The sequence below is a fragment of the Euprymna scolopes genome, chromosome 1 (genome assembly GCF_053919585.1).
Source record: "Euprymna scolopes isolate OS-2025 chromosome 1, ASM5391958v1, whole genome shotgun sequence".
In the NCBI taxonomy this organism is placed as follows: domain Eukaryota; kingdom Metazoa; phylum Mollusca; class Cephalopoda; order Sepiida; family Sepiolidae; genus Euprymna; species Euprymna scolopes.
The window spans coordinates 7,588,334-7,602,068 of NC_136482.1; the positions used below are offsets into that span (position 1 = coordinate 7,588,334).

The 13,735-nt window shown below is 40.4% G+C and overlaps 1 protein-coding gene across 4 annotated transcripts in view; it reads right to left on the reverse strand.

Moving 5' to 3' along the window:
• Positions 1–13,735, reverse strand: part of LOC145276916 (peregrin-like) — a 334,772-nt gene that overhangs the window by 170,330 nt on the left and 150,707 nt on the right. For 2 of the 4 annotated variants that reach the window (XM_080128512.1, XM_080128422.1), the window contains exon 4: positions 1,082–1,132. The exons of the other annotated variants lie outside the window; for them this stretch is intronic. In XM_080128512.1, coding sequence (XP_079984638.1) covers positions 1,082–1,132 — 51 coding nt within the window. The remainder of the gene's footprint in view (positions 1–1,081; positions 1,133–13,735) is intronic. 4 annotated transcript variants of the gene reach the window in all.

Consider the following 13,735-nt stretch of genomic DNA (forward strand, 5'->3'; position numbering starts at 1 on the left):
GGTTTTATTTGCACATCTTTAAATCTAAAGTTAACTATTATATTCAATTTTAATAAACTAGTTAAACCTTTAAAACAAAAACATTTTAAATAGCTGTGCCAATAATCACACCTTTATGTTTAGTATCTAAACTAAATGTGATCCTGGTTTTGAGTTAAAGAGAATGAAACAAGATATGAATTAAAAAAAACTGAACGAAGTGAACTTTGTTTACAGCAGCTATAGAGAACTTTTAGTAAGAGTTATTTCCCTTGATTGATCACTTTAGAATCAAAGGCTAATATATGTATTTATACAGGGTGGGCCAAAATAAGGGTCCTATTTTTAAAGGTATTCAAATTTAAGGATAGGACCCTTATTTTGGCCCACCCTGTATATATAAGTTCTGTTTGACAAAGTTAGTAAGAAAACATGCCTTTCTTCAGCAGATGGACAAAACTATTTCAAGTGTTGGGGATAAGCAAGAAAGTAAAGTTAAACAACCTCCATCAAAATTAATTTGGAAAGAAACCTTCCTCTTTAAATAAAATGTTAGTGGGTTGAGTTTTTCTTTAGGCCACTAGAACTAATAATTTATATATGAAAACTTAAATTACATAATTCTATAGTTTTATATTCATTGTCACCCCGAAAAAGCATTTTTTTCTTTTCCGTTTCTGTCATGATTGAGAGAAGGTGTACATACTAGTGCGCAAATATTACGGAATTGTTGGAACAATTATAGCAAAGTACATTACTCTATTATCACATGATAGAGTACGACAGTAACAAATGGAAATTGGCTAGTCAGAATCAAAGTTAGATTTATTAGTTTAAATGCTATTTCGGTTTAATTTAATATTTGGCCAAAACTGCTTGGGTCAGAGTCAGTACTATTTGTGATTTGGTTTGTCCATCAGGTTTTGGATTGTATCGTCTGCAAATAAGTGATAATTACAGGAAATCTGCTTCAGGTAGACAAGAAAAAAGAATGGGGTTAAATGAACAAAAGGTTAAAGAATAAAAGTGAAAACATAGGAAAAACAAGAAAAAGTGGTTAAAATTGTAAATACTGTTAATGTTAAAATTAAATATAACTCACATATTTAAAGACCCGATAAAAACGAAGAAAAGGGTTTTTCTAAGCTCCCAACTAAAAAAAAAATGGGGAAAAAAGGGAAAGAATAAAACTTCAATATATATTGATATTTTATGAATTCATTTATTGTGATGATAAAATATGAACAAAGTTTTCAAGCAAAAGCTTTTAATAATGACAAAAACAGCGAGAAAAAGATTAGCAGACAATTTTTTTAAATAACTAATCATTTTGTTTTCAACAATATATAATCATTAACAAAATGTTACATGTATAGAAACCACCGGACAGATTTCTTCAGAAAGTATTTTAGGTATCCTAAACCAGAATTTTCTTTTCATTATATCTAAAAGTTTATTTTGGTAGCATCAAAGTATGCTTGTTTAAAGTCTTTTTGGAAGCAAGAAACTTTGCCACCTTATGTGCTATTGATTCAGAATACCAATTTCACATTCTATAACAAAAAATGCAGATTTTAAACAAATAAAAAAAGTCAAATTTAATGTCATCTTGTGGTAAATGAAAATTAATTTTAATGGAAACAATAATTGTTAGATCAAGCCAATCTAAACATTGAACAAAATGCCATTATCTCTTTAAAAAAAAAAAAAAAAAATTCCACAGCAAAAATTTGACTTTTCATATAATATTCATTTCAACAACTAACACACTGAATTTTCTTAACATTATATATATTATAGTGGATATCAAGATGGGTTCTAACTTAAAAGATGGGTTAACTTTCAAAATATCTCAGATTTAGAGCATGTAAAAACAAATGGAAGCACAATTTTTTATTCATTTTTCACCTCAAACAAGACATATTGCCACTTGGAATGCTAGAAGCTACTATTTGGGATCGTGTCTAACAGGAAACTGGAGTGTTAAGCTGCAATATGTCCGTTCACATTACATTTAAAGTTCTGTAGGTTATCACTGTCAGGAAAGCAGAAAACAGAGGAAATTCTGAAGTCTAGCAGTTTGAGTAAAGAAAATATTAGGTTTTCTTAAGGGATCTTAACAATAAAGGAACAGGGTTTTATTGTTTGTCAGGTTAGTCAAGAGTATATATGTTGAAGTGAGAGTTCATCAGAGCATATTCCATTAAATTATTTGTAAAACAGGCATAGGGATGCAACATTGTAGCAATGGGACAGAGGTTGGAGTTTGGCAGATTGTGTGAGACCTATTAGATTTGAGGGTCTTTTTTGAACCCTGTCAAAGATTAAGAAACTAGTGGTAGATGCACCAGTGCAGATGTGGCTAAAATACTCCATGCATGGGTGAGTTGTGATTTTGTAAAGATATAGGAAACTCTCTGCTGTTAGGCATTTTCTAGCATGATAAAGGGAGCCCACCTTCTTAGCAGCAGCCTTAGCAATGTCTTTATTGTATTTGTTCCAAGTCATGTTACCTGTGAAAGTTAGGCCGAGAAGTTTGAAGGATGAGCTCTAGGGTAGGGTGTTATTTGTCATAGCAATTAGTGGTTGAGAAGGTTTATTTTTTAGTTGCTTAAGGAAAGGAGCTTAGTCTTAGTAGCATTAAAGGTCACCATGCACTTACACTGCCATTCCACTACTGACTGAAGGTCATTTTCTAGGGTTTCTGCCATTGCCTTGGATATGTGTACATTTGTTTTTCCCTTATCTCTATTATAGAGTATGGTGTCATCAACAAATATACTTTTTTCTTTTTTCATCAGTTTGTTCAAGTTAGAAATGGAGCATCCTACTGGATGCCAAACATCTACCTGTTAACTCAGGTATTCCTTTTTAGTGCAATTGTTTGAATTTCTCTTGCACTTGGTTCACTGAGTACATTTGACAGTTTTTGAAATTCGTTTTCATGAGTCCAGTTGCTGGAATGATAGAAATCTTAAGATTTCAGTTTCTTTTCATGTCATACATAAAACCTTGGTATTTTGTTATCTTTTCTCTTTCAGTTCTGCTTAACCCAGCATCATTAGGGACACTGACTTCTACTAAGGTTGCTTCTTTCTTCTTTTTGTCACATATCACTATGTTAATTTTTTTTTTATGGCTCCATTTTCTAGGTACATAGCTGTAGGAATTGGATAATCATGAGACACAATGTTACCAGGGAGGTTATTTATATCAGGAATAATAAAGGTACAAGGATCAACATTTATATAATATTGCATAATCACAGTGTTGTCCAGGAAAAAGAAATTGCATCTTTTGTTAACTTAACCCGGGAGCTATACTAGTAATAATACAGTCTTATATTTGGTAAGTAGTACAAGGTTGCCATCAAGAGCAACCTGTATTTTTTTCTTGTATAAGAAGGATGGGATTATATTGAGTAATTGTCCAGAAATACCATATGATTTCATTTCATCAGAAGCCCTTCATGCTAGACCTTATCAAAAGCTTTTGACACCAAGGGCTACATCTCTAACCCCTCCCCTCCCCATGCTGCCTTATCCAGTGCTTGGTATATGTATTCAGAGATGACAGTTAAAATATCTGCAGTAAGTAGATGGGTTTGTCTAAATCCATACTGTTGGTCAGAAAGAACCTTAGCATTTACAAGATGGTGGACTAATGTTTGACTGATTAAAGACTCAAAGATTTTAGCAAACAAAGGTAGGAGACTGATGGTATGATAATGGAGTGAGTGACCTCTTTTACCAGAATTCTTGAATACTGACACAGCAGAGATATTTTTCCAGCTATCGGGGAAGCAAGACTGCTAGGCATTTACTGAAGAGTTTGAAGAGGATAGGAGTTAGCTAAACGGAGTAATTCTTAATTAGTACTGAAGAGATAAGATCAGGCCTCCATGCATGGCTAATTCTCATATTGAACCCTTTTCTTTAAGACCATCTTTCATGCATAGAGACAATATGGCATGCATTACGTTGAAAAACATCATCACTTGTCACTGAAAAAACATCATCGCTTGTCACTGAAAAAACATCATCGCTTGTCACTGAGAATAGTGAAGTAACTTGGAAAAAGATATTAATAACACAAGATAAAGAATTGTATATTTATAAAGAGAAAAGATTAAATTTTGTTTATATCCAAATTTGATCAAAATAACCCCTCAGAAATATGTGAACTTTTCATAAGTTCAAATGAATTTACACAGTCAACTGTAGACTGGTTTATAATTTTTAACTAATATTAGAGGATTTTCTTCCAATTTACAAATTCTTTGAAATTTTCAATTCAAATATAGAAATAGCTCAAATTAGTTGTACTTGGCATTGCCTGGGAGTAAAAGAAAAAAATGACTGCCAGAAATTAATTTTAATGACTAAGCAAATTATTTTGTGAAACAAATTTTTTAAGCTTGTGTGTGATGTTAATTGATTAGTAAGCACAAATAATGTGTAAAGTTCCTAAAGTTTAAAAATTGAAAAGGTTTTTAGATTTTTTTGTTTTGTTTTCTGGAGGGCAATAAATGTAAGATATAATGTATTATATTTGGTATGTAGTAATCCAAAACTGCTCAACATCCTAGATAATGCTGATGTGCATAATCACAGTGTTGTCCAGGAAAAAGAAATTGCATATTTTGTTAACTTAACCCGGGAGCTATACTAGTAATAATACAGTCTTATATTTGGTAAGTAGTACAAGTTACTTCAAATTACTCAATATCCTGGATAGAGCAAGTGTGTTGCTCGAGAGTCAAAGAAATTCTACATAGAGCAAGTGTTTTTAAATGCCACATTGTCTGGAAGAAAGATTTTCACTGTATTTTGTTATGCTCTTGTTAGCAATACACACTGACAATAAAACACTTTGGATAATCACAGATTTCAAGGGGGTTCTGCTAAAATAGTCATATTTTAAAAATCAAAGCACAGAAATGCCACCGTTTTCTTTGGAAATGAATATACTTTCAAATGAATTAATAAATAATAATTGTACATTATATATTTTAAGAGTTTTAAGCAAATAAAATGATAAAAATGTGAACTAAATATTTTAATTTACTAGCCAAATAGAAAATTTACTAGCCAAACCAATGTAATGCTATTTCACTGTTATGAATAAACCAATAATATTAGTGTTATATAGTTATTATTAGTAGTATTTTTAGACGATACCACTTGTGCGCGTATGTTACGTGAGTTCTTATTAGTAATGATATGTGTCTTAGTGAGAGTTCTTGTCTTATTACATATGATGTTGTATCTTAGAGAGAGAGATGTTGTTGTAATGACATTTTATAACACAGACATAATAACAATACAATTTACCTTTTTTTGTAGAAATCACAAACACAAAGATGAGCTTTATCCAAAACACATGATGAATTTATTTAATACGACCGGTCGGGATTTCCTCATTAAGAACTCAAAGTTTCACATCTTAGTTTCTGAAGTGACGTCTCGCTTCAGACGTCCGCCTGTCTCTGTCTCTCCTGACTGTCTCTCTGACTGTCTCTGACTCTCACTACGATCAACTAACTCCCACCTCCTATATTGAGAAATCCATGTGAGCAAAATTCACGTGTTTCAACATGCGCGACTTTGCACGTTTCCGACATTGATTTCCCAATAACCTATTTTTCTTGTGTTGTTTCCACAAAGGAATTTAACCTACATATCTAATTTATTTAACTCATATTTTATTATCCACATTCTTTTAACAATTGAATAGTTTATTTATTATTTATTTCATCCGAATTAACAATTTACTGGACATTCCATTTAAACCTATTGTTCTTTAAAACTTATGTCCAGGGTTCGATTTCTGCTTTCTTTTATTTTCATTTTAACTAATCTCTCTATTTTTATACTTACATGAACAGGGGACAGCCCTTATCATGTAACATTAGGTGATATTTTTTTTAATTTTCGAATTATGAGATAGACAAAATTAAAAGGGGGAAATTCAGAAATTTTATTCAGTTTCAATTTTATCAAATATAACTTGAATAAATAGCTTAAATCTTTTTGTTTTTAAATATTACTGCTCTGTTGATTTACAGAAATAATGTTAGCTGGCCAGTCACGCTGTCCTGGCCTCCCAGCAATCCTTCTCCTGCCATTAGCCATCCATTTCTCAATGGATTTCTCTGGGTTGAATTCAGCCAGATCTGGACCTTCAGAAGAAATCAATATTAAATCTGACAAGCTGTTCCGTATGTCCCTCTTTATTCTTTTCTGTGCTCACATTTTTTTTTTTTTTTTACATGGAGGTCACCACTTATCAAGGCCCGAAGGCCACTCAGGGATAAGGAGCTAATAGGAAGAGTCAGCATTATTCTTACAAGATGTAACAAATTGGAGAAGTCAGTTTTGTATGGGTCCTTGGTTAGTAGAATTTGCCATAGACCAGAATAAGACTTGTCCCTGAAAGTATTAGAAACAAAGAATTTCATTTGTCTCTATTCTGTTTGAACAACTTCCACGTTGCATCATGCAGTCACAAAAGGTTTTTCAAACCAGTTACAAATCACCTCTATTTCGTGATTTCCAAAATGGAGAAGTTCTTTTTTACCTTCTGGCCATGTATCATGATTAAATACCTTGAAGCTTTTCACCACAGCTTGAGCATCTACACTTGTGTTTGCACCCAACAGATTTTTGAACCTTGACTCCAATTCTTTCAATATATAAAAGGTCAACTGTAGAGCCAACATATTTCTTCACTTTTTCTTTGGCCACACAAACAGGACTTCCAGTCATTTCAACTCCTTGAAATTTAGGATTATCCTGCAAATTTGAAAACTGCTGATCTCCAATGCAATTCATAAACTTTTCATACAATGTATTCCTCCTTCATACTTGTAATAGTTTCCATACAATCGTTAATTGATCCAACTGCTACAGGAAGAATCAGATTGTTTGCCTGTAGTTTTAGACTGAGTAAAGCTAGCTCACCAAACAGGTCAGATACAAAATGGCAAAATGCGGCGAATACAAGGTCTTTCAACTGCTTTTGTACTTTCCTAGCTCTACCAGCAATATCTGCATTTGCTGATGTTGCTGCAAGATTTTCCATATGAGTGAAGACTGCTGCATACTGACCATGATCATCAGCCAAATAACCATCTTTTTTTCCTTGTAAAAAAACTCTCATTGCCCTGTCTACATGGGGAACCCATCTGGTACCCTTCACTGTTGCTGGGGAGTAAATTCTTGCTTCAAGTTCTTCTCCAATGATCTTTAGCTCTCTTTTGCTCTTTGGGCTGAAGTGGTATGTCTTCCATATCAAATGTAGACATTCATTGACAGATTGCATGATAGGACACTGCTTTCATAGCTTCAACAAAGCTAATTCAAGCCTGTGTGCCATACAGTAAAAGTCAATCAGATGAAGAACTTCCTTCCTCAACAGTGACACAACACCATTCCTCTGTCCGGTATTCACATTTGCACCATCTGCACAAAACCCAACAATTCTTGATGACATTTCATCATCATGGATCCCCATTTTTGAAAGAGCAGATTTAGTAGCAGAGATAATGCCTTCAGCATGGCTATGTTCAATGGCAGTAATTTCAATAAGTTTATTTTCTGGTTTGCCATTCAATATTATTCTAACATAAACTGCTTCATTTTCTGACACAGTGGCACCATCAATCATAACTGACACATTATGTGACTCACTGATAGATTCTAATGTTCTCATCTCTGATTGTGCTTGCAATAGTAGACATCATTACTGTATGCAGGTGACACAGCCCATTTTTAGTTGCATGCAAGCGATTCTATAAGTCACTCCTTCGGTCGGTCAGTCGGTCTGTCCGTAAGACTTTTGTGCTTGCCCTTTTTGGTTAAGATTAAAGGTCCGTTGTTAATAGATGCTATTCTTAGCTTTTTAAGCTTTTCTTGGCCTTTTGACACACACAGATATTGTAAATATATGCTTTTGGCTAAAATGCTGGGGATTCATTAGTTAGTTTAGATTCCACAGAGTGAATGAGGTATTGTGGTAAATGTTGCCAGTCAAGAGTAAGTCACCAAAGACTCCATTTTTACTTTAGTTACAAAGACCCTGCAACACTCCCCTCCCCAGATCTTAAAGAGCCTTGTACCTAAATTTGTTTTGTCTTTTGGAGATTTTACTTTTTAAATTTTTTAATTTTATATTGAAATTTTTTTAATTGTAATTTTTCTTTAAACGGAATAAATTAAATATGAAGATCAAAGTGCAGTACCTGTTCTCTGATACATACATTGCGTGAGGCAGTGCTGTTCTGGCGGCACATTCTCTTGCCCGGAACACCTGACGAGCTTGTTGGGTAGCGTTCTGTCCGCACCCCCACTTTGTCTGTCTTTCTCTGCTCTCCCCCCTCACAAGGGGATCCGAGCTGATAATTTACGACCTTCCCACGAGGGAGGGTCGGAAACACTTTCTTCCCTCCACTAACTTCCCACTCCCTCTCTCAGTTCTATCTCCCCTCTTGCCGTCTTTTGGCGCCACTTCTTTTTAGCGCCAAAGTCGGCTCCCCACTTTGGACGCTGTCTCCACGTCACTCTTTTCGGTGATTTTTAAAAGAAGAGGGAACCAAAACGGACACCCTCAGCCCGGGGGCCACTGGTATGGATACCCCCAGCCAGGGGGCTACTGCTCCCCAAGAGGACGACTCCCTAACAGGAGGAGCAAAACCAACCACCGACGGGATATGACAGCATTGGACGCTCCCCAGGAGGGGGAAATTTACCCACAGCTCCCCCTGAGGGCGACTCCCCCAAAGGGGGAGCAAAACCAAAATCGGTCGTAGCATTTCACTCCGACCACAAAAAGGAGGAGATGCCAGGCCAAAAGGACAATAAAGGGGACAGCACTCCCCAGGAGGGCTGCTCCTCCAAAAGGGGAAAAATGAGGGGGCATACTGCCTGGACCTCACAAACGAGGAAGGGGCAAATGCCCTCAAATTAAAAAAGATCATGCTCCCCAAGAGGCCAACTCCCCAAAACGGGAAGCTGCTCCCGAAAAAGACTAACTAAGTCAGGCCCAAAAGACACTGAAAAGGGAGCCCCCCCCCCTCCAAAAAAAAAAAAGCGACACTCCCACAAAAGGACAGACTAAGAAATCTGGGAAGGCAGGAAGCGTCGCCAATAAACAGGCAGGGGGTGACCTCCATAAAAGACCAAAAACTGTCTAACCCCACCAAAGACGCCATACCAACACCACCAACAGAGTCTGCATGGGGGAAGACCGTAGAAAAACAACTGTCCCCTCAAGAGTATATAGAGACCTGTACCTGACAAAATACAGACAATACATAGAGATGGCAGATATAAAACCCATACAGGGTACCTGGGAGGCAATTGAGGGCAGAGTCCTTTCCTTCACCATTTCCGATATACCGGAAAACCGCCTCCTGGGGATGAAGAAGGAAGACATGGCGTGGCTCCTCCACAAACTTAACATCCCGGTACTATACCTGTACCAGAGGAGCTTCGCCGTGTGGGACATCCTCCTACACATCAAGGATGATGCGGAGAGACTCTTCCTCCAAGAAATAAAGCATGGGAGACTCAAACTAATACCTGAATACCAGGGCAAGAGAAGGACTCGGGTGCAGGTATTTAATGTGCCAACCTAAATACCTGCGGAACTTCTAGGATGCCTCTTCAGCCAGTACGGTGAGGTGGAACAGGTGACCCCAGTACGGTCAAAAGCTGGGACTCACCTGGGCTGCTACACAATAGCAATGAGGTTGAAGAGGGAGGGTGTTCAGGCGATACCAGCGCTGCTAACATACAAGAACACCAGCATGACAGTTGTGGTGGAGGGCCGTCCTCCGCACTCCTGGTTCTGCCGAAAGCAGGGCCACATGGCTAGGAGCTGCCCCCAAAGGGTAACCCCTAATCAAACGACCCCAAAAGGCAGTCACAACCCGAGACAACACCCGCGCCAAAACGGGCGGCAACAACCCCTGCAACCGCAGTACCAACCCCAGCTTCAAGGAAAACCCAAACCACCCAGGTGGCCAAGGGGGAGGAATGGAGCATGGTAGTGAGACAAAAACGAAAGCCCATAATCCCTTCCACCACCGTCCCATCACCAGCCCAAAAATCGAGGCAGCAGCCTCTGCAAATGCAGCAACAACAGCCACTGCAGCCGATGCCACGGAAACAGCTGTATCAACAACAATTACTGCAGCAGCAAAAGTAGCAAGTGCAGCAGAAACAGCAACGACACCAGCGAGAGCAGCAGCAACAAAAACAGCCGCAGCAACAACTAGAGGAGCAGACACAACCAATGGTCCCCACACCAATCGAGACGGGAATTAAGCGGAGAAAAGACTGCTCCTCTGAGGATGAATCCGCGAGTGAGAGGAAGAAGAACTCAACCTCACCTCTTCCCGTTCATTCGAAAGAATAAAAATGAAAAACAAAAGAAGAAAAGGAGGAAAAAAGGTGGCCCCCACTCCCTGTGAACATACACCACCCCTAACAACAAAATCCATTTCCACCCCCAAACCAGACACCGCACAAACACCAGACACCGCACAAACACCCGTCCCCACACCAATGCAAACTGAGCCACCACCCCAAAAAGAAAAGGAAAAGAATGAACCGAGGGAGGGGAGAGGCCTGCAAGACCAACTTGTGGACAAGGCTGCAGGCCACTGAAGGGGCGTTTCCGGGAATCGAACTGGTGGAGAAAAATGCCTCTTCTCTTGACGAACTGTCAAAACAATGCAAGGGAAGGGTCCCAGTGTTGGTCCATCCATCACTTTACAGGGCCATGAAATTAATTTATCCTTTGGATGTCAGCGGCATTGCGAGAGAAGGTCAGGATATGAAAAACCTGACCACCTTGAGCATTGTACATAACGTCAGCGTCCTCTTCCCGGCTGACTTCGGAGCTGAGTGTGACACACCCTAAAGTAGGTACCATGGCTTTGAATTTGGCTAGTTTGAATGTGAGGGGCTTGAGATCATCAGGCCGGGCGGCTCGCCTCCAGCACGACCTCTTGTCCCTGGGAGTGGATGTGGCTGCGATTCAGGAGATGCATTTTGTTTCCTCTGTGGACTGTCAGGTGCTGGCCCAAGATTTTGAGGTTTTCTCAGCATATGGCAGCCCGCGGGGGAGGAAAGTTTCCGTGCTGGTTAAACGTACCCTGTCATCGGTTCATAGGAATGCGGTGGCCAGGCTGGTTGTGGCCGATGTTGCCGTAAAAGATTCTGTGTTTCGGGTGATCGCGGTTCATGCGCCCAGCACCGCTCGTGAGAGAGTCTCATTGTGCTTGACGTGTTTGCAGATTGTCAGAAGCGGGTAGTGCTAATGGGAGATTGGAACGCTATCTTAGACCCCAAGATAAATAAGGTAGGAGGCGATGCTAGAGGAGTCCAGCCTGGCTGATCTGATGGTTAGATGTGGCTTGGTCGACAGGTTTCGGGTCAAGCATCCGAGGCGGGAGATGTGGACGTGGACCAATAGCGTTTCCTCCTATCCAAACACTTACTTGGACAGGATGTTAGTTAGGAGAGGCGAAGTAGACTTCTTATCTTGTCTCACATTCACTTGGCTAGGCCAGACGGACCATAAACTAGTTATGGCCCGGCTGAAGCTCGGAAATAGGCCTAAGTTAGTGGCTCACTGGAAGTTAAATACCTCCCTTCTGGAGATACAAGACTTCCAAGAGAAGCTAATAGAATTAATTCAAAAAGCACTAGTGGGGGCGGTTACCGGGAGTAAGTGGTTGGTAAGTCTAAAAGCCAAAATTAGAACCTTCTCCGACAAGTATGCCCAGCGTTTCGCACTAGATAAGGCCAAGGCGAAGCTAGAGCAGAAACTAGCCCAGGCTACGGGAAAGGGTGATAGGGTTAGTCAGCTTAGCTAGTTCTAAGCAGGACCTTCTGCGTGAGAATAGCGAGCGTTATGAAGGTCAAGTAGTCAGAGCTAGGCTTAGAAAGGTAGGCAATGAAGCAGTCAACTCCAACACTGACGCACGTTGTGAAATTTCTAGGCGTGGCTTGGACAAGTACATTGCAAAGGTTAAGACATCCGGATGGATGCACCCTGGAATCGACTTGGAAGATCTGCGAGGGGTTTCGAGAACATTTCGAGAAGCATTTTACGCAGGAGCCCGATCTTCTGGTCCTTGAGTTTAGCGACTATTTGGCTGACACTCCCCGGCTAGAACGGCTAGTTGCGAGGGCCAGGTGACGGAGCAGGAGGTCTTTACTGCGCTGAAGCAGGTCAGCTGTGACAGATCGCCGGGACTCGATGGTCAGCCATATGAACTGTATTTGAGGCTGTCACCCATGTTTCTGCCTCTTCTGACGAATGTGTTCAACCATTGGTTTGCTCAGGCAAGTCACCAAGGGAGTGATCACATTCTGAGGAAAGGTGACTGGCATGGTGGGGAAGAGTTAGAAGATTACAGACCCATAACTCTTCTAAACACAGAGTTGAAGATTTTTGCCAAGGTCCTGTCGAATCGGCCGCAGGTTGTTATCGGCGAGTTGATTGAACTGGAACAGAACTACGCTGTGAAGAGGCGATTGATTCAGAACAACTTGCACCTGATACGCACGATCCTAGAGAGAGGGATAGATGACGACACAGAAGCCGCGCTGATCAACTTAGATCAGTCCAAAACTTGATAGGGTCGACCATCGTTTCTTGGCATCTGTTTTAGAGGCCGCCGGTTTTAAACCGGACTTCTGCAAGTGGATCTCCGTGATGTATCAACAGTCCACAGCCGTCGTGCAAGTCAACGGAAAGCGCTCAAAACGCTTTGTTATTTCTCGGTCGGTTCGTCAGGTTTGTTCGCTGTTGCCCCTGCTCTATGTTCTGGTTTTGGAGCCCCTGCTCCGCAAGTTGAGACGTGGGGAGGTAAATTCGGCCCTTCGCGCAATTGCAATACCCGGTGTCTCAGCTGCCAAGGTATCCGAGTTCGCCGATGATGTCACGGTCTTTGTGTCGAGCTTCAGAGACATCGAGATCGTGTTGGAGGCGCTCGCTCGGTACAAAAGAATTACAGGGACCAAGATAAACCGCAACAAGTCGGTAGGACTGCAGTTGCACGCCTGGAGTGGCAACGCCAACCTCCCGGCGCCCTTCAGCTGGACGGATGACCTGGTTCGGATCCTCGGCATCTGGTTCGGACTGGGTCTCCAGCTTGACAAAAATTGGTTGGAGGTACGGTCAAAGGTGGAGGCTGCAGTTAATTCGTGGCTTCCTAGGAAACTTTCCTTAAAGGGTAGAGCTGAGGCTCGTCTTTCCTCTGATCCTTTACCAACTGGCCGTACTTCCCCTGCTTGCACAACACCTAACACTTGTTCTCGCTTCTTTGGGTACTGGTCGTATGTCAGCGAGGTGACGGCTCACATTGATCCTGAGCATCCTCGCCCAATTACCGTATCCAATGTCGTGGACAATGTGAGGCCACCGTGGGACTGAGAAAGACAAATGGTCTACGTTACGATCCTGGCCGTAGCGAGAATGGTGATTTGGACGTTGCGTCTGCAAGGTTGCCAGGGGGGGGTCTTTTTCTGATCAGGATCTGATCGCTTTCTTTAAACACCAACTACGGGTGAAGATCAGATGTGATAGAAGAAGGCTGCATCGCACGGCATTTGACAGAAGATGGATACATGTAGCAAGTCTGTGTGTACGAAGAGGAGTCAAATTTGAATATGTGTTCCCCACCTAGGTGTAGAACGCGCAGTTCCATAAAGTAAATTAAACAAGTAGCCTCTCAGCTAGC